Source organism: Enhydra lutris, unplaced genomic scaffold, assembly GCF_002288905.1.
Source record: "Enhydra lutris kenyoni isolate GAN:26980312 unplaced genomic scaffold, ASM228890v2 scaffoldscaffold28, whole genome shotgun sequence".
NCBI lineage: Eukaryota > Metazoa > Chordata > Mammalia > Carnivora > Mustelidae > Enhydra > Enhydra lutris.
This window is the reverse complement of record NW_019154112.1, coordinates 26977649-26999432: the sequence shown is the minus strand read 5'-3', so window position 1 is coordinate 26999432 and position 21784 is coordinate 26977649. Positions and strand designations below refer to the sequence as shown.

Sequence of the window (21784 nt, the reverse complement as noted above, 5' to 3'; positions counted from 1 at the left end):
TTGTAAAACAGAAGTTAATGTTAATGGGTCCAAAGATGGTTAGATCCTTTTGTTTTCTTGTCTTCTTGGGAAGACAACATCAGGAAGGTTGGAGACATGGGGAAGCAGGGGAAGGACCTTCCTCTAGCAGAGGTTATTGTCAAGGTGGCCAGTTAAACCATCAGTTGAATTTTGTCAACCTGTTTCAGGAAGTATCAGGACAGGAGTGGGTGGAATTGATGTAATCTATGGATGCCCATATATGATTAGTAAAATTTAGCATCTCTAATGTAATTAAAACCAAATGAAACTTAGCAGAAGCTACTGAAGCAAAGTAAAGTAAAAGATGTAATCCAGTGGACATTTCCCCAACAGCACATTATACCTGCAAATAACCAAGATTATTTTATCTCCTTGTCACAGAGACAACTAGCTTTGCAGAATTGTTGAACTGACTGGGACCCGCATCCGAAACTTCGTTTTTGTGTCTTACAGTTACTATATTCATCATAGTAGAGGCAGGGGTTAGCTGGAAGGAAAAAGCATATTTATACTATATTACCTCCAAAATTCACCATTACTGAAAAACGAGATAATCTTCTTAAAGACTTCAATGGAACTATCCACCCTCACCCAGCCCCCACATCCCCAATGCCTCTGAAAATTACCAATCTGTTTCCTCTATCTGGGAGTTTGGTTTTTTCAGATTCCACATACAAGTGAAACCATACGGTGTTTGTCTATGTCTGACTTATTTCACTTAGAATAATGCCTTCAAGATCCATCCAGGGGTGCCTGGGTGGCTCAGTGGATTAAGCCTCTGCCTTCAGCTCAGGTCATGATGCCAGGGTCCTGGGATCAAGCCCCACATGGGGCTCTTTGCTCAGCAGGGAGCCTGCTTCCCCCTTTCTCTCTGCCTGCCTCTCTGCCTACTTGGATCTCTGTCTGTCAAATAAATAAATAAAATCTTTCAAAAAAAATCCACCCATAAAAAAATAAAAAATAAATAAATTAAAAAAAAAATAAGATGTGGCCCATATATACAATGGAATATCACTCAGCCATCAGAAAGGATAAATACCAAACATTTGCAGCAACATGGTTGGAACTGGAGATTATGCAAAGTGAAATAAGTCAAATAAAGGAAGACAATTAATATATGGTTTCATTTATTTGTGGAACATAAGGAATAATATGGAGGACATTAGGAGAGGGAAGGGTATCAGAGGGGAAGAGGAACCATAAGTGACTATGGACTCTGGGAATCAATCTTAGGGTTTTATAGGGGAGGGGGTGGGGGGATGGGTAAGCCCAGTGATGCGTATTATGGAGGACACATATTGCATGGAGCACCGGGTGTTATATGCAAAAATGAATCATGGAACTCTATATCAAAAACCAGTGATGTACTGTGTGGAGATTAACATAACATAATAAAAATGATAAAATGAAGAAAAAAAAATCCATCCATGTTGTCATAAATGATAAGATTTCCATTTGTTTTATAGCTGAACAATATACATTATCAATGTGTGTGTGTGTGTGTGTGTGTATGTATATATAGATAGATAGATAGATAGATAGATAAAATACTTTCTTTATCCACTAAATCTGTCAATGGATCCTTAGGTCATTTCCATGGCTAAGTTACTATATCTTCTTGAGTTAATGTTTTTGTTTTCCTCAGATAGCTATCCAGAAGAAAAATTGCTGGGTCATATGACTGTTATATATTTAAATTTTTGAGTAGCCTCCATAAGTGATGGTGCCTATTTACATCCCCATCAGCATTGCGTAAGGGTTTCCTTCTCAATACCCCCTTGCCCCTACTTATTACCTCTTGTCTTTTTGATGATAGACATTCTAACATATATGCAGTATATACTTGCATTCTCTGATGATCAGTGATACTAAATACCTTTGCATGTACCTGTTGGCTATATGGATATCTTCTTTGGAAAAATATAAATTTAGCTTCTTTGCCAATTTTCTAATTGGAATTTTTATTCAGCTTTTTAAGTTCTTTATATATTTTGGAGATTAACATTTTATCAGACATAAGATTTGCAAATATTTTGTCTCATTCAATGTGTTGTCTTTTCATTTTGTTGATGGTTTTCCTTGCTGTGAAGCTTTTTAGTTATATACAGTCTCACTTGTTTATTTTTGCTTTTGTTATTTTTCTTTTAGTGTCAGTTTGCCCCATGTTTTCTTTTCTTTTTTTTTTTTTTAAGATTTTTATTTATTTATTTGACAGACAGAGATCACAAGTAGGCAGAGAGGCAGGCAGAGAGAAAGGAAGGGAAGCAGGCACCCTGCTGAGCAGAGATGACTCCGGGCAGGCGATCCCAGGACCCTGGAATCATGACCTGAGCTGAAGGCAGAGGCTTTAACCCACTGAGCCACCCAGGCACCCCTGCCCCATGTTTTCTTCTCATTTTATGGTTTTAGGTTTTGTATTCAAGTCTTTAATCCATTTGAGTTGATTTTTGTGTGTGGTGTAATATATGATTCCTGTTTCATTCTTTTGCATGTGGCTGTCTGTCTAGTTTTCCCAGCACCATTTATTGAAGAGACTGTCTTTTCCCTTTGTATGTATTTGGCTTCTTCGTTATAAACTAATTGACCCTATATGTATTGGTTTATTTCTGGGCTCTCTATTGTTTTATATATATTTTATTATGTTCAGTTAGCCATTCTGTTCCATTGATCTGTGTCTGTTTTTATGCTAATACCATACTGTTTTGATTACTATATATAGCTTTGTAATATAGTTTGAAATCCAGAAGTATGATACCACGAGCTTTAGTCTTCTTTCTCAAGATGGCTTTGGCTATCTTTTGTTATTCCATACAAATGATAGGATTATTTGTTCTAGTTCTTGAAAAATGCCTTTGGAATTTTGATAGTGATTGCACTGAAACTGTAGATAACTTTAGATAGGGTGGAAATTCTAAAAAATATTAATTCTTCCAATCCATAAGCATGGAATATATTTTCATTTATTTGTATCTTCAATATTTCTCAGCAATATCGTTTAATTTTCAGTATATAGGTCTTGGTGAAATTTATTCTTAGGTTTTTTTCCTCTTTTTTATGCAATTAAAAATAGGATTTAAGAAAATTTCTTTTTCTGATAGTTTGCTGGTAGTATACATAAAATAACTGATTTTTTTAATATTGATTTTGTATCCTACAATTTTTTAAAATCAGTTATTAATTCCAATAGTTTTCTGGTGGAGTCTTTATGGTATTTTATATATACCATCATGTCATCTGCAAGTAGAGACTGTCTTATTTTTCCTTCTGATTTTAATTACTTGTATTTCTTTTTCTTGTCCTACTACTCTGAGTAGGACTCCCAGTACTATGTTAAATTAAAATGGTAAAGGTAGGCATTGTTGTCTTGTTCATGGTCTTAGAGTAAAGGCTGTTCAATTTTGATTGATGAATATGATGCTTGTTGTGGGCTTCTCATATCTGGCCTTTATTATGTTGAGGTAATGTGATACCTGTGTACCCAGCTTCAGGTTTTTATCATGAAAGAATGTCAATTTTTTTCAAATGCTTTTTCTGTTTCTATTGAGATGACTATATGATTTTTATTGTTCACATTGTCTCATTTGTGGATGTTGAGCCATTCTGGCTATCTTAGCATAAATTCCACTTCCTTGTGGTGTATGATTTTTTCATTGTATTGTTGCAATTGGCTTGTTAACTTTCACTGAGACTTTTCCATCTATGTTCCTCAGATATATTGGCCGGTAATTTTTTTTCTTTTCTTTTCTTTTTTTTTTTTAATTGCAGTGTTGTTTTCTGATATTAGTATCAGGGTAATGCTGGCCTCATAAAATGAGTTTGGAAGTGTTCCCTTCTCTTCTATTTTTTGAAAGAGTTTTAGAATTATTGGTACTAAATATTTAAATGTTTGGTAGAATTCACTAGTAAAGCCATCTGGTCCTGGGCTTTTCTTAGTTGGGAGATTTTTGATTATTGATTAAATATACTTATTAGTACTTAGTCTGTTCAGATTTTCCATTTATTCATGATTCAGTTCTGGTGTGCTGTGTGTTTATTTCTTCATAATTTAGTCTTTGTAAGTTGTATTTTTTTTTTAAGTTTAGTTTTGTATGTTGTATGTACAAATAGGATAAATCCCTATTTATCCAGTTCTTCAAATTAGTTATCCAATTTGTTGCTATACAATTGTTCATAGTAGACTCTTATGCTTTTTTTTTGTTTGTGTATATGGGTGTAATGTCTTTGCTTTAATTTCTAATTGTAATTATTAAACATCCTCTATTTTCTTTTCTTTCTTTCTCTTCTTCTTCTCTCTTCTTTTCTCCCCCCTCCCCCTCCCCCTTCCCCCCTCCCCCTCCCCTCCTCCTCCTCCTCCTCCTCTTCTTCTTCTTCTTCTTCTCCTCCTTCTCCTTCTTCTCCTCCTTCTCCTTCTCCTTCTTCTTCCTCTTCCTCTTCCTCTTCCTCCTCTTCTTCTTCTGGTAAGTGTGGCTAAAGCTAAAGATTTTTCTAAGTCGTCTTTTAATTAAAGAGCTCTTCCTTTCATTGATCTTTTTCACTTTTTCACAGTTTCAATTTTATTTATTTCCACTCTAATTTTTGTTATTTTTCTCCTTCTACTAACTCGGAGCTTAGTTTGTTCTTTTTGTTTTGAAAATAAAGTTAATTTGTTGAGCTTTTTTTGTTGTTGTTGCTATTATAAGTATTTGTTGTTATGAATTTCCCTCTTAGAACTGCTTTTACTGCTGTTATAGTATATAAATTATATTAATACATATAATTTGCCTTATTTTATACTATGAATTTTATTTTTATAAAATTTATTTGAATTACACTAAGCTGCTTTTTTGTGTATATCCAGGTCTTATATTTTAAGCATCGTTTCCATTCCAGTGTGGTCCAATCTGAGATATCTTTCTCTAATATTTCTCATCTTCTTGTGCATTTATAGGTGAGCAGAGTTTAAGATATGCATCTTTTATGCCATAGATTTAATCTTCTTGAGTAATATTTTCCCTTTCCTACTCTCATTTTACTTCTATTACATTTTTTATACCATTATAGACATTCCTCTTATATCTTGGATTAAAAAAAACCTACCCCATCCACCCAGCATAGGTAATTAGTAGATACTCTATTTTTCTCCAACCACATTTCTTTTCAGAAATGGGATGCAAAAAGTGAGGTTGAAAGTAAGAGAAAAAGAAAAAAAAAGAAAGAATAAATGAGACTTAGAAGAGTATCTATCTATCTCTCTCTCTCTAGAGAGAGAGAGGAAATTTGAAAAAGAGTATCTATTTTCCTAATTTTAAGAATTAACAAAGTGACTTATTTAGGTGTGGGAAAATAGGTCTTCTGGACTTCCAAGTCTGAAGTTAAAGGGTACTTTTCCTGGGCTAGTTACTTCTCTATAAACTTGTTGAAAATTATCTTATCAAGATTATGCTCAGGGATTAGGAGTTATGTTTTCAGGAACCTCTAGAAAAAGGAACCCATTTGGTTAGTACCGCTTTGTAGGTAAGGTTTATTTAAGAAATAGAGCAAGTGCTGTAAGGGGACAGTGTGACCATCAACTGATATCTTCTAATATGTCCGTAGGAACATGGAAGAATAAGGATGACTCCATAAGAAATTACATGCCCTAATAAGTGGTCAGATAGGTAGGGGAGCTATGGAGCAGCAAGAAGCTGAGAATGTTGGTATCCTGAAAACAATATGTCTAATATCAAGGTTGCAATAAGAGAGCCCAGGAACTTTTTTATAGAGCTGAGAAAAATATATATAGTTATATTAACATCTTATCCAAGTTTTCCTATTAGGGTCATTAAACTTTAGGGAGGGGCTTGAGTTTAGGCTTAGCCTTTCTAATATCCATTCCCCTAGATTTAATCAATCATCTTCTTGGTCACTCAGGGAGGAGAAATAAGAAATAATGTTGATTTTTCCTTGTGTGATGATTCAGAAAAAAGTTATAGAAAAGTGCAATATCGTCAATCCTTAACTTGGAGGACACATGGCTCCTGGGTCTACATTAAGCAAATTGAATGTAAAACTTACTGCAAAGTTTATTTTCACAGTCATTTGGACAGTCTCCACATGGACTTCCTGTGTTATAAGGATTATTCATTTTGGCAGGATCATTTCCCCTTAAAAAAAGGATAAAGGAAAACATGATGTAATAATATTGATTCTTGGACAATGCATATAAAATGTTACTCACTATTTATAATCAACTTTGAAAACAATTTTTGAAAACCACTTCTAGATAATGATGATAATCTTTAAAATAGGTTTAAGATTTCTAGACTTGCAATGATGACAATTTATCTTTCTGAATGTGTAACGGGCAACTGTGGGCTCCTAAGAACTTTAGAATTTACCCTATTCAGATAGTTAGGTTCTAACAGGACTGGAATCTATGAACAGTCAAATCTTAAGCAGAAGAGCTTTAGAGCCATTTATAATTGGTCACTTTTATTTATTTATATCCATAAGGACTTGGTAGGCAGTCATGTAAAAGGACATGTTGAGAACATTTTAAGTGAGTCAAGTTGGAAATGTTCTAATTTAATCTTGCACAAGATCATGAGAAACTTGATACATGTTTCTCTTGTGTAGAAACATATAGAGCATTATAAAATATGAAAATCTGTCAATATGGCTAAATCTAAAGTGGTAGATTTGGGGGAGAGAGAGTGGATGAGAATTTTTAGGTCTAAGCTAATAGGAAATTCAGATAAGACAGTTTTACCTACAGATATCTAAGAAAAAAAGATGGATTATAACTGAATCTTACATAATGTGCTTGAAAAATAAAGTAAATGTTCTGGTTACAATAGCATTCTAGTTGATATTGTTCCCTTTGATATCTGAATTGTTAAAATTTTATTTTATTTTTTGCCTTTTTTTTTTTTTTTAAGTAAGTTTTATTCCCAATGTGGGGCTTGAACTCATGAACTAGAGATCAAGACTTGCATGCTCTACCAACTAAGCCAGCCAGGTGCTCCCAAATTTCACTTTATAAAAGGAACTTAATCCTTAATTAAGTAAGAGATTTTGTCAGACTCTTGGTCTAAACTTTGCTGCAGAATATTCTCTATCATAGTTCCATGTGTTTTACTTTTCTATAATCGTCAGTTCACCAGAAACCACCACCAGCCCCTGAAAGATTTAGTATAGTTGATGTGTTGTAGATGTAAAGATATCTTACTGTCTTTGGTACTAATTATATAGATAAAATCATAAAAAATATTAACTATTAAAATCAAGACACGAGAAGACCAGAAAATAACTCATATAGAGCTCTTATATAAATATATCTATTGAATCTATACTGACACTGGAGACCTCATTAAAAGTACAAATATGGTAACATATTAACAGATAAATAATTTTTACTGATTCATATTGAACATTTTTTATTTTGCAACACACATGAGGGAATTGCAGTTAAACATTATGCTTAGAGCTCATAGTATGATGGAAAATTTGCGTATTCAACTATATAGGTATAGATAGCTGAAAGAGACGTATGCAGACCACTCATTAACTTTCCTTAGCAGAATATATTTAAACAGGCATTTGTAGTGAACTATTAGAGGACTATATATCAAGCTCTGAACAATCTCTAATTTCTTATGATTACCACTGGAGCCACACAGTGTGCTCCTGTGATCTTCTACAATCATCTTTGTCTGAAATTGGTCGTGCTTATAGAGCAACCACAGTTGAGAGAGCAAAGGAGTCCACCTTCCCCTCACCTAGGCAATCAGATGATCTCTTCTAGGAGTGGTGACTCCCACCTTGATAACACGTAAATTTAATTTTTAAAGAAAAGGCATGTATCAATAGTTAGACCAAAAAGCTAAATAAAGGAACACTTCAATTTTCCATTTGTTTATTCTTGATACTCCACGATATTTCTGCCCTTGCATTCTAAATATACTTTAGAATTGTTGAAGTAGAAACCCTTGTTTTTTTGCTTATGCTAATCAATAACACAGGTAATAGCTTTGAATTTGGCCTTCTATTAATGAAATATAAATAAAAAATTTATTTTAAAAATATGATATAAATAAAATTGTGTGTGTGTGTGCAATGTTTTTAGGTATTGGCTAAGTGACATTTTATCCCTAAGGTTCCACTTAAATGAAATGAAATATTTATTTGAGTTTTCTTATATACTCTTTAATAAACTGGATTCTGTAAGAGGGATATATCTCTAAAGGCTGTGTGACACCAAGCTGTACAATACATACTCGTGACAATAGTGGCAAACATAGAGAAACTGAGTTGCCAGTCTTTTGGGGCATGATGATACTCCACAGCCAATGAGGTAAGAAGTGGCCCAAACAATCTGTAATGATAAAGAGATTATTTCATTAATAATTTGACTTCGGCTTCAGGATTACAATATGAATATTGTTATCCATGGCTGAAAATAAACACATTTGCTTTTAGGATGCTTTGAGCATGGCTTATTAGGAAGTCATAGGAACAGAAAGATTTGCATATGTCTGGATAACACACATACATATGCACACTTATTGGCCATCCTTAATCCTGGCTCATTCTATTATCAACCGTATATGGAAAATCAGGTAACATGATGGAGTCTGGTTGGTGATTATATACAAATCAAATAATAGGAGGAATTTTATTTAATCATCAGAGAAGAAGTATGGTATAGAGTAGAATTGGCCTTTAAGGCAAAATATCTCAGTGTCAAATTCTATTTCTACCACTTCCTGGTTGTATGGCATTTACCAGTTTATGTTTTGAAATTTTATTTTTCTATTTGTAAAATTGTATAAAATACTAGTATTATCTTCTATATCACAGGTGTATTGTGGGAATTGGATAATAAATTTTTTAAGTGTTTGGAAGAGGAAATATTAGGTTACCATCGGAGTGTGATGGAACTAATGGTCTTAGATGTATATAGTAAGTTTAGTCTACATTTATCTGAAAGAAATAGAAAATCAGAATTGATGTCACAAATTTGGCAGATTTTTAGTTCTCTGGGTGATCATTTTATTTTCATCCTCTGTTTGATAAGGCAAATTATATGAATAAAGAGTCTAATGTTATAACATTCTTAGATTCCTAGAACATATCCTTTTTGTCCAAGGGTATCAATTTTAAAATAAATTATAAATAATATATAAATAATAAATAAATAAATAATAAATAATAAAGTCTTTTATTTAGAATATCTGCATTGTTATCCATAAATGATAAAGTCTATGATTTTTAAATGGGCAGTCCTGAAAAAGCAGACCAAAGTTGGAAGTATTATGCTTTCTAATATCAAACCTTACCACAAAGCTATAATAATTAAAACACTGGTAGTGGCATAACAATAGACATATAAACCTTAGAACTAAAATAGAGTCCAGAAATAAATCTTCACATGGTCTTCATATATGGACAAATGATTTTCAAAAGGGTGCCAAGATGAGTCAACAGGGATAGGACTGCCTTATCCCAAACAAAGTTGGAAAAACTAGATATCGACATGCAAATAAATGAAGCTGGGCCCTACTTTTACCATATTATAAAAAATAAGTCAAAATGAATTAAATATATAAGTGTAAGGGCTGAAACCATAAAAACAATTCTTAGAAGGAAACGTAAGGAAAAAACTTCACAATATTGAATTTGGCAGTGATTTCTTGGATAAGACACCAAAAACACAGATAGAAAAGGAAAAAAAAAACATAGATAAATTGGACTTTATAAAAATTTAAAACATTTGTGCATCATAGGATACTAACATCAAAATGAATAGGCATTCTATGTAATAGGAATTGATGTTTGCAAATCATATACCTACTAAAGGATAGATATCTAGAATATATAAAGAACTCTTACAACTCAGCAACAAAACCCCAAATAACCTGATATAACCCAGCAACTCTAACTGGAGAAAGAACTTCTACAGAAGTAATTTAGGTTAAATGAAGTTCTAAGCTTGGGACCATGATCTGATAGGGTTTGTGTCCTTATAAGAAAGTGCTGGCATTCATGCTTTCACTCTTTTTTTTTTTTTTTCTCTCTTTCTCTATCTCTGCAAGCATGCACAGACAAAAGGAAAGTAAAGTCCATACACGGACATAATGAAAAGAAGGCAGAAAGAGAACTCTCACAGAAACAAACTATGCTGCAAAAGTTCATAGACTTCCAGCCTCCAAAACTGTAGAAAATAAATTTTTGTTGTTTAGTCCATCCAGCTTGTGGTTCTTTGTTATGGGAGTCCAAGCAGACCAAAACAGCACGGATGTGGAGAAATCAGAAGTGTCATTGCTACTGGGAACGTGTCAAATAATGCAGCTGTTCTGGAAAACAGTATACCAGGTCCTCAAATAATTCAGCATATGATTACCATATGATCCAGAAATTCCATTTCTGGGTATATACTCAAAAGAACTGAAAGCAGGATATGAACAGATATGTACACACCAATGTTCCTGGCAACATTATTACCCATAGCCAAAAGTGGAAACAACATAACACCCATCAGTGAATGAATGGATAAACAACAGGTGGTATATACATACAATGAATATTATTCAGCCTTAAAAAAGAGTAAAATTATGACATGTGCTACAACATGAATGAACATCAAATGAGGATATAATGCTAAGTGAAATAAGGTAGACACAAAGGGACAAAAATTGAATGATTCCAGTTATATGTGGTATCTAGAGTAAACAAATTGATAGATACAGAAAGTAGAATGGTGCTTGCCAGAGGCTGGGGAGATGGGGAAGGGGGAAGTCATTGTTTAATGTGTACAGAGTTTGGGAAGGTGAAAAGTTCTGAAAATCTATAGTCGTGATTGCTTCATAACAATTTGAACGTAGTTAAAGCTACTGAACACTAATGCTACATAATTTTAAAATGATTAAAATGGCAAATTTTATAAAATATATTCATATATGCATATACAAATGATTGTTATGTGTTATACATGTATATATGCAAATAATTATATATGATAAATAAAAATAATATATGTGTATATTTTATAGATATATACATATAATTTTATCACAATAAAAATAAACCAGAGGAAGAGGATTCTCTGTATTATAAGGTATTATTATTTTCATTCTTTAGACATATTAGAAATATAATTTATAAGTGACACTGATGTTTTTTGATTTTGTTAATTCCCAAAAGTCCAAATATATTAAAAAAAAAAGAGAGAGACTAAACAGTTAAGCAGCTTCTCTAAGCCATCTATTGGGGGAATCGCATTTCCTTATGTTTCAAATTATAACAGGAACTCAGTGGGTCAGGTGCAAGTTTGCGAAAAGTGGGTAGAATGATTTTTCTCAGTCACCTGTTTTCCACACATGCTTCTAGACATTTAAACAATGTGCATCTTTGCAAATATGCAGCTTACCTGAGTGTAATGCTCCGTTGTTAAGTCATCATCTGTTGATATCTGTTCCCCATACTTGAAATATTTAGATTCATTGTACCAGATTTTAATTACATTTGACCACGAGATAGGATAAGTTGTCAAATGCATATTTTCTCCACAAAAAGTATCTGAAAGGGAGAAAAAAGTCTGTGTCATACTTGAAGAAACTTGGAAATATATTACAAGGATATTTTCCTTATTTTCATTTTACAAATATTTTACCAGTCATCCAAGCAACGTCTTATAAAAACAAACAAACAAAAAACCCTCAGCTGTATCTCTGCTGGAAATCTCTGCTGGCAACTTCTGGTACTTTGGTTTGGTGAGAAGTTGACAGTAGGAGGTGATGTGCAAGCTTAGAAATCAGGTCAACATTTCAGACTCTGCCACTTCTGAGCTGTTGAGAAGGGTGAAACCAGTCCAAGTAGCTCATGGGTTGTAACAGGACCCATGACTTGAAAACAGCCACAGAGAGGTATTCATTATGTAAGGGCCTTGGAATAAACATTTGCTCATTTAGCCATCCACTTGTGATGCGGGTTCTTGATCACAAATGGTATTCAGGAGTGATCTACCTTTCTCTGGGGCAGGAAAGATTCCTACTGCTAATTCATGCATCAACATTGGGCAAAAATGGCCAATAATTTGTAAATATAGAAGTTTCATTAGTATTTTAAAAATATTTTGTAATAAACAAGTATCTCATAAGTGTTAATAATGTCTACTTGTGGAGGAAGTACTAATAGCTTTTCTGGAAACCAGCAGTGATCCACCTGATATATATGCCATTGAGATGGACTCTTCTATGAGCACCTAAATTTGTTCTCATGTACAGCTCAGTAGAATTGAATAGAACTCACCTCTCAACTCTATTAGTGTTTCAAAGGCAAAGGTATCCCTAGGGTGATATAGTGTGTAGCTGAAATAACTACATAGAATGGAAAGCTTCTAGCTATCTAGCTGTCCATCCAGTTATCATTGTATTGCTCAACTATTCTGTAATATCGAGAGCTTTGATTCTTATTTCTGATGATAAGAATCTGAAATTTGAATATCCAAATTTAAAAATTAATAATAAGAAAACAGTGCAGTGGGCCACAATCCACTGTCATTTATGGGGCCATATCATAGACTGAATGACTTAACTTACCTTTGCCAGGTTACTTAATGTTTCCTAAGGATTTTTGAGTATGGAGATGAGTCATGCAGATGTATATACCTACTTGTAATTCGCCTCTTAATTGAGTTGCTTTCTCGTAATTCACACTGCTTTGACAACATTCTGGCATTTTGTGCAGCTTCTTCACTCCAATCCTACAGAGAAAGAGTAAAATATAAGAACTTGGTCTTATTGGCATTTCCATGATAATATTCTAGTTTATTGTTTCTAAAAATCCAAGGCTAGCAATATCCTCAATTTTATAATCTAACAATTTAAATAATAATATTAAATATTCTGGTTGGAAGAGGGAGACAAAACTTTGACTCATCATGTTAGCCCTTGAATTTATAAAATCAAAATTGGTAATAATATTCAGATATAGCTTCTCTCTCAGAAGTGTGAAAGAGTTCAAGTAAATGCTTTCAATAAAACAGATCAGGGTTAGAAATCCATTCCATTATTTATTAGCAGTTTTATCTCTGACACATTATTTAATCTTTTTGAGTATGTTCTTCATCTGTAAAATGTGACCCATCATTCATGCCTAATAGTTTGTTCTAAAGTCTTAATGTAGTAATTTATGCAACACAATTGCAGTATGACAAATCTTATACTATGTGCTCTACAAATAAACAACGGCTATGTACAGTGTCACATGTCTCCATCTAAAATTATAAATAATAATAAAAATAGTAGCTAAAACCACATGTCAGGATCTGTTACCAGTTCTGTACCTATATTTTCAAATTTTGACCCAGAGCAATCTATAAGGGAAGTACTATTGTTATCCCCATTTGTAAATGGCGAAACAGAGATGTTGCATAATTTCTTAGGGTAACACAACCACTAAGTAGCCAAAAAAGAATTAGAATCCACATTATTCTGTCTTCAGAATGTGTGCTCTTAACTCTTAATCTGTGTCAATTGTGTTGAATTGAAGCATTTTGTCAGGCGTATCTCCAGGTAAGTTGAAAGGAGGCAAAAAGTCTATATCGTTAATCATGGGACTTTGACGAATGTTCTTCCTAACACTCTTTAATCCTTACATCTACATGCAACACATCACCAACAAAAGTTGTAGACTTCATTTTTTACTACAAGCTTTGACATAAATCATTCACTTACTCTTTAGAATAAGTTTTGGATGACACCTGACTTAGATTTTCACCATTTTTCCCGGTAGCAAAGATGTTTAACTGTTATATGTGTGTGCTGCCTTCTGGGTTAGTTTTACAGAAGTACCTTTGAATAATACCCAAGGAATAAATTCCTTGGAGGAATTTATTAAGTCTTGAGATGAATTAAGTCATTAGCCGTTTAGTAAGGTTTGATTGCTTCATGTGAGAAAAGTTATATTTTAGTAGTGGATTTATCTACCCGAGGAAGTGGAGATGATACAACACATCCTGTTAGGACACAGGATCTCCTGGTGGGAATATCATCATTGCATGCCTTAGTTAAAAACAAAAACAAAAACAAAAACAAAAACTTGCCTATTATGACCAGGTTACCAAGTGATTAGGACTATAAGTTATCTGGGTAACTTACAACTCGTTGCTTGTTGTATATGCCATGATGTACTACCAGGTCACTTTCTGAAGCACTAATTTCCTCTTAAGCTAGGAGTCCTGTCCACTGACAGTTCTACTGTCTGTCCTTTGTAAAAATTGTCCTGCACCCAGGAGCATAACCCTTTCCCTGGGGTAGTCCATACCCAACAACTGATGGATATGGGAACTGTAAATTCCACGCCACTTCCCTCCTACTCAGAAGGGTTGTCTTGGTTGTACTAAGCTTCCTGAAGAATTATCTGAGCCCTCTGTTGTGACTATATCACAATCCAACTTTTCCATATGTCCACTGCTGCTTTTCTCTCTACCTCCACAGGTAGGTGTCAATCTCGTGATTGTTCTCCAATAAACATTCTGCATGCTAATCTCCATCTGAATATGCTTATCTTGTCGCATAAACTACCTGCAGCATTCATTACATATAGTCTGTGGTTCAGACCTCTTTAAGGAAGCTGTCTAGGATATTATCTCTGATTAATACCGGTAAGATGCTCCTTTCTTTCTGAGATAGACCCAGGATTAAAATCACAAATGAGTAGTCAGGGTTATTGTACCAAAGCTATGAATTCTGGCTTTAATACGTGGTTCCATTTAATTGGTTTCTAACCCTATGTATGGAAACTTTTAGAAAATCTCTGCCTGGCAGTTGTGATTGCCTCTTCAGCCCTGCTGTTAACTCTATCAGTTCCTTTCTAGCCACATCCAACGCATTGTTTATGGAACAGCTCAACTCTCGTATTCCTTTTAAAATACGATTCAGTCTTACTGGTCACCTAATTTATAGTCTTGTTGATCTCTCCTCCCTTTACACTTTAGCACCTGAGTGTATTCATTCTTACATTAGCTTCTAAAAGTTCCTTTGTAGTTGCCTTTAATCCACAATAATATAATCTCTGAAATCAGAGTCTATACTTCCCATTTATTCTAAAATTTCTTTAGAACCTCCTAGCTACATGTGTTTGCTCTTCTGGAAGCCAAGGAGTTTGGACCCTATTGGAGTCCAGGGAGTTTGGACCCTGTTTGTACTAAGGGAGATATATAGTTAAGAGCCGGTGCCTGGAGCTGTGCCATTTGCATTTGAATCTGTACTTAATTCAGTGCTTATTACTTTGGATGCTAGTTTATTTCTCTGAGGTTCAGACTCATTATCAATAAAATGGAGATGCCAGTATTATCCGAATCACAGAACTATTGATTTAAATGAGTTAATGTAACAAAGTTCTAAAAGAGTGCATGTCAACAGTAAGCACAATATACATGTCAGGCACAGCACTCGCAATGCAAGAAAGCCTGTGATAGGTACTGAATTTTTATTGTTTTGTTTAAATAACACTTTCTATTTTAAGGTGACCAAGAGATAAATTTGAAAATAATGTTTTTCTTCACTTGCTTCCCACTTTCATCATTTGCATGAAGAGACGGTCTCTTAGAATCGCTCTCCAGAGTGAGTGCTCATTAGAAATAGAAATTTCTAATTCTTGTACACTAGACCCGTCCAAGCAAGGTTAAAGGGACCAGGATCAGGTTGCAGAGAAACCTGAGTGATACTTCTGGGAGATAATATGTATGCAGCTAATCACCTGGTACTTCTGAGACTGCCCTAACTTTGTTTTGTTCTGTAGCACCTACTCCGCTCACACACCAGGTTTATAGTGGAAAGACAATTCTCTTTTTATGGGGTGCCAGGGAACTGGGAAATAGGTTTGTCAATATTGGTTTATCTGGCAGGACCCCCTGACTTCGAATCTGGACAGCTTGATTCTCAGATGACAGTCTAGCCTCTGGGCTGCTGCCCAATGAAGACAGTTATGAATTGCCTCTATAACTTAGAGCTCGCTGTGCGGACTGGCCGGTAGCATCAGCTTCAGCTGGGACCTTGCAGGGGTCTCCACCGGAGACTTTCCAGATCAGGATCTCAGACAGTGGGGCCCAGGAATCTGTGTTTAAAAAAGTTCTTTGGCAGTTCTTTCAAGATTAAGAAGCACTGTCCTAGGGTACATTAGGATTGAAATTAGACTGTCTGAGTTGGAATTGTTGCTCTGTCATTTAAAAACTATGTTATTTTGGGAAAGTTACTTACCATCTCTGTGCCTCCAATTTCTTTTTCTTTCTTTCTTTCTTTCTTTCTTTCTTTCTTTCTTTCTTTCTTTCTTTTAATTTTAAGATTTATTTATTTGAGAGAGAGAGAGGTTACATGCACACAGAGGGAGAGGGAGAAGCAGACCCTGCCGAGCAGGGAGCAGGATGTGGGGCTCTACCCTGGGACACTGGGATCATGACCTGAGCCAAATGCAGATGCTTAACTGACTGAGCCACCCAGAGGCCTCTGTGTCTCCATTTCTTCCGCTGTTAAGTCATCGATTTGTTTGGGAAGACCAACGTTTTAATATACTGGAAGTGAAGAGAACTTAATAAAAACTCAGTAAACACTATTACTATTATTGACATCATTGTTGCTGTTTAATTAATCTCACCATCTTTAGCATGTTGCTGGCTGACGGAACTACTCCTCTCCTGAGGGTGTTATGTACAGTAACGATTTCTTCTTGGACAGTTGCCAGTTCAGTGAGGAGAGTATTATATGGAACATATGGAACTGGAGTTGGTTTTGCCTGTGATCAGAAAATTAATTTAATTAGTCTTATTTCTTTTATGTGTAATTCACCACTTATATTCCTAGCAGACATACAGCAATATGAATTTATAGTTTATATTTACTAGACAATGATCTATAGGATTTTAAAATTAATAATTGGTCAATGGATTATTTTCCATTTCTCCAGTTCTAGTCTTTCGGGTTTCTGAATGTCATTTGACATTATACAAGTATATAGCATAAAACATTGGATATACTATGATTGGGGTTTTTCAAATTTATGATTGGTACTTTGAGCCATGTAAAAGTACTTTTTAGGGCCATATAAGCCACAGTGGAAGATATCTTGACATTGCACTGACTTCCCTTCCTTGGCTCCTATCCCAACCCATTTCCTGCAAGTGTTCTCTTTGGTTCTTAAATAAACCACTTGCACTCGAGTACTGTCTAAAGGATGTGTCTAATCTAAGATATTAATTATTGAATACAAAGCCTCCAGTGTCTTCAACTCAGATTCTACCTTTTTCTCTTATGCTTATGAAAAAACATTAGCATTTACATGCATATATGTAAGTATAAAATAGAATTAAAATCAGCTACAATCCAGAATTAATGACTATTCTTTTAATTTGTTTACCCTTTATCTTGCAACTAAGAAGAAAACTAAATGGCTTTAATGTTTTAGGTTTTAATTCTATCAAGAGCAGCTTCTTTTGTGTGTGTACTATATATCACATACACTTTATTCCTTTTGTTTAAAAAGTGGCAAAACATACATAGTATAATTTGAGTAGTATTTGTTTATTCCTCAAGTACCATAGGAACATTAGCAATTTCTGAACAAATAGAATCCAACACCATACCTTGCTCAACTTTGTAGTTATTTCATTTATTTTATATCCACATAAAATTGGAATGGGAAAAAGGCATAAATATGGAATCCAGAAGACCCTTCTAGAGACTATTTCCTATGGATATCAATTTCCTCAGAAACACAGTCCTATGGTGCTATTTTCCTCCATACTTCAGGTAGCCCTTGTTTATACTCGAGGAGAGGTAGGGAATGACCAGAATCTCCTTCTCATATCCAAATTAAATTTTCCTTGTTCCTCCGAACTCTGCTCCAGTGAAACTCATGACGTATTGCTCTACCATCTCATTTCTGAACATTCATTTTCCTATAACATTTTTGTATCACTTCCTCTCATTCATTGAAATTGGGCCTTCTGGTTTTTTGGTGTATGTGTGTGTGTGTTTTTTTTTTTTTTTTTTTTTAAGATTTTATTTATTTATTTATTTATTTATTTATTTTGAGAAATAGAGAGAGCATGAGGTGGAGCAGGGAGGGGCAGAGAAAGAGTAAGAAGTAGACTCTGCTGAATACAGAGCCCCATGCGGGGCTTGATCCCAAGACTCTGAGATCATGACCTGAGCCTAACACACATGCTTAACTGGTTAAACCATCCTGATTCAGCTGATTGAATTTGTTTCAGAAGGCCCAATTTCAGGGCACTGAAATTGGGCCTTCTGAAACAAATCCATCCTGTCCACATCCATTTCTGCAGTCAAGGGACTTCAGCATTCACATGGATAGTTCCAGTCATCTGCTATCTCAGACTCTTGAATTTTTTTCTCTCTTAGACCTCTCCTTCAAGTCTCATTAGTCTCCACCATGGTGGTCACAGCCTATATTTTATAATCACACTAAATGCCAAATCACCTGGTCAAACTTTTCTCTGCCTGATCAGAATTTCCTGCTTTTTCAGATTGGTAAGGTCAGTCACTCTATTTTCAACATAATCTAGTCTTCTAGCTCTTTTTTCATTTTCTCTATTTTCTCTCTCTCCTTTTTTCTATTCATGTTCTCTCTCTCTCTTTTTAAAGATTTTATTTATTTATTTGACTGAGAGAGACACACAGTGAGAGAGGGAACACAAGCAGGGAGAGTGGGAGAGAGAGAAGCAGGCCTCTCACTGAGCAAGGAGCCTGATGTGGGCCTCGATCCCAGGACTCTGGGATTATGACCTGAGCCAAAGGCAGATGCTTAATGATTGAGCCACCCAGGTGCCCCTATTCACGTTATCTTATTTCAACAAATTCCTTGCTAAAATATTGACTCCTTCCCCATCCATTCCCGACTTTGGGTGAGACCACAAATTTCCCTGCCCACACAGAGTCAGATGAGCAACGGCAGAAAAATATTCCACAAAACGCCAGGTATTGGTATCATACAAAATCCTGATGTCTAATCTCAAACAGTCCCTTAATTTTGCTCATCAATTCTACTTATTTTACCTGGTTAGTTCACTTTGTCTTTCTTCACAATGTAATTGCAGAATTTGTGCACTCTACCCCAATTACATTGACCTCTCTCAATAGATTTTGCTATGTCCTACTTTCCCCAGTAAAGAGACACTCTGACACTCTCTGTTTCAGCTGCTCTTGGTCAGTCTACTAATCTGCTTCTATCTGTTCTCATTCTTTTCTCCTTATCACTTGTGGTACTACAGAACAGATCATACTTTCTTATTTTTTTAACCATCTTCTGGAGGTATAATTGACATGTAAAAGCTATACATGTTTAATGTATACAGTTCAATGAGTTTGGGTAAGTATACACTTGTGAAACCATCATCACCATCAATATAAACAAACAAAAGAACACAAACATATCAATCACCTCTCAAAGTTTCCTCCTGCCCCCTTTCTTATAACTATTGTTATTATTTTGTGTATCTTATAAAAGCATTTAACATAAGATTTACCCTCTTGGCAAATTTAAAACCGGATGTCCACATGCAAAAGAATGAAATTAGATCCTTATATCACATCATACATTAAAATCAACTTATAATGGATCTGAAAGGTCCTATAAGACCTAAAATCATAAAACTCCTAGAAGAAAACATAAGTAAAAAGTTCCTTGATATTGGTCTTGGCAAGCACAGACAATGAAAGAAAAAATAAGCAAGTAGGATTGTATCAAACTAAAAAGCTTCTGCATAGCAAGGAAACAATAAAAAAGATGAAAAGGCAACTTAATGAATGGGAAAATATTTGAAGCTATATATCTGATAAGGAATTAATATCCAAAATATAGAAGGAACTTGTATAATTAACAAAAATAAAACAAAACAAAATACCTGATTTTAAAAATACACAAAGAACCTAAACAGGCATTTTCCCAAAAAAGACTTCTAAATGACCAACGGCTATATGAGAAGGTTCTTAACCTCATTAATCATCAAGGAAATGAAAATCAAAACCACAATGATATATCACCTCACACCTGTTAAAATGGTTATTATTAAAAACAAAATTTTAGGTGTTGCAAGGGACGTAGAGAAAAGGGAACTTCGATATATTGTTGGTGGAATGAAAAATGGTAAAGTCATAATGGAAAATAGTATCCTCAAAAAAGTAAAAACAGGTCATTCTTTCAAAAGCTATTTCTCCCCAGTGTTGTTTACTCCATTCTCTTCCACATTTCACCAAATCTTACATTACTCATTACCTTTCCACTATAACTTCAACCAATTCATTTTCCTTCCCACTTATTCATGATCATTTTGCTTGTAACTTAAAATAAACAGACAAAACTTTTCATTTATTTCACTTCCCCATTCATTTGCTGTACTTTCTATTTGCCTTCCCAATCAAAATTCCTGAAAATGTTGCCAGTTCTCACGGCCTAGTTGTTAGTCTATTTGTTTTCTATCCAGAGTCTAAAAAGAGAATATACCATACTGTTTATTTTTATTGGACAAATAGCAACAGTTTATTATTTCCTTTAACTAGGATTCATGTTTAAATTTTATGCAATGAATTTGTGTTTGGGGCTTAGTTTGTCTTACGATGTTGTTTTCTTTTAAAATTCTTAAGCCTTAATTTTCTGAGCAAACTTTCTGTAACCATGCAAATATTCCAATAACTATCTGTCTATGGAATGTATAACAGCTGTTTTATCAATGCCTTCAACACTCATATTTTTCCTTTGTCTTCTTGGCCAGTAAGTAGATGAGGCTCTGGTTCCCCTGACTGAGAGGAGTTCTTGTTACCTGCTTTTTCATCTGGACTTTTAACTCTGATACTGATTCCTTCTTTCACATGGTAGCCTGGGCCAGGCTGTCTCCTAGAACATGTACTAACTACGTGACCTAGACTAGCCTAGTACTGATTAGGTCTTAAAGGCAAAATTTGCTTTCTCACTGTCTTTCTCCTTTCTCTCTGATGGTGGGTTTGCTTCAGCTCAGCTTTTCCTTACTGTGAAGTATGAAGGTCCCGCTCTCTCCCTTTATTTCCCTTTGCTCCTTTGTTTGTTTCTTAAATTCCATATCTGAGTGAAATCACATGGTATGTGTCTTTCCCTAACTGGCTTATTTCATTTAGCATAATACTCTCTAGTTCCATCCATGTTGTTTTGAATTATCCAGAGGAGCTATAATGAAATTGGCATGACCCCATGAAGCCAAACTGCCTAGGTTTCCTTTCAGGGTCTGCCACTTCCCAGTTATCTGTCATTGCCACATGACTTCACCTCCCTCTGCTTTGGTTCTTTTCTCTGCAATGTGAAATTAAGAATAGTACTTGCCTACTAGAGCAGGTAAGACCAGGGTAAGTAATGGGCATAGCGTCCTCACAACAGTGTCTGTAACAAAATGAATTCTACGGGGGTAGCTCTTATCCTTTATGAATTATGCAATTAGCAATTATGAAACATACAATCCTCACATACTCGTATAATCCAAATAGGCAGGAAACCAGCAGCAGCAGCCAAATACAAGAAGTATTTCATTGTCATCCCTAAGAAGAAAACGTAAATTTAGATTACTGTCAATTCCTGGGATTATGTTTTATTATAAACCTGTTTCAACTCTCTTTTGCAGTATATTTGCATTTTCTGCAAAAAGAGACCCACGGGATTAAAACAAAGTTGAATATGCTAGTGGGCCAACAGAGGAAGACAGAACTTTGATTGGAAGAATGATAGATTTCATGTCTTAATCCCTAGAACCTTTGAATATGTT

At 34.7% G+C, this 21784-nt stretch overlaps 1 protein-coding gene across 1 annotated transcript; it reads right to left on the bottom strand.

The window, feature by feature from the left end:
• Positions 1-380: 380 nt before the first annotated feature.
• LOC111152141 (cysteine rich secretory protein 1) lies at positions 381-21558 on the bottom strand. The gene is made up of 7 exons (XM_022510445.1): positions 21493-21558; positions 16636-16773; positions 12652-12742; positions 11408-11556; positions 8256-8353; positions 6055-6143; positions 381-508 (listed from the first exon to the last, which is right to left on the bottom strand). Exons 1-7 carry the CDS (start codon positions 21556-21558, stop codon positions 381-383), a joined length of 759 nt encoding a protein of 252 aa, XP_022366153.1.
• Between the last annotated feature and the right edge of the window lie 226 nt (positions 21559-21784).

Coding starts and splice junctions, on each gene's coding strand:
- LOC111152141 (XM_022510445.1), bottom strand. CDS start 21,558: ATGACAATGAAATACTTCTTGTATTTGGCTGCTGCTGCTGGTTTCCTG. Junction 11,557..12,651: donor AATTAAGAGGCGAATTACAA/GTAGGTATATAC, acceptor TCTCCCTTTCAG/ATACTTTTTGTGGAGAAAAT. Junction 509..6,054: donor CTGTGAAAATAAACTTTGCA/GTAAGTTTTACA, acceptor TTTTCCTTCCAG/CTAACCCCTGCCTCTACTAT.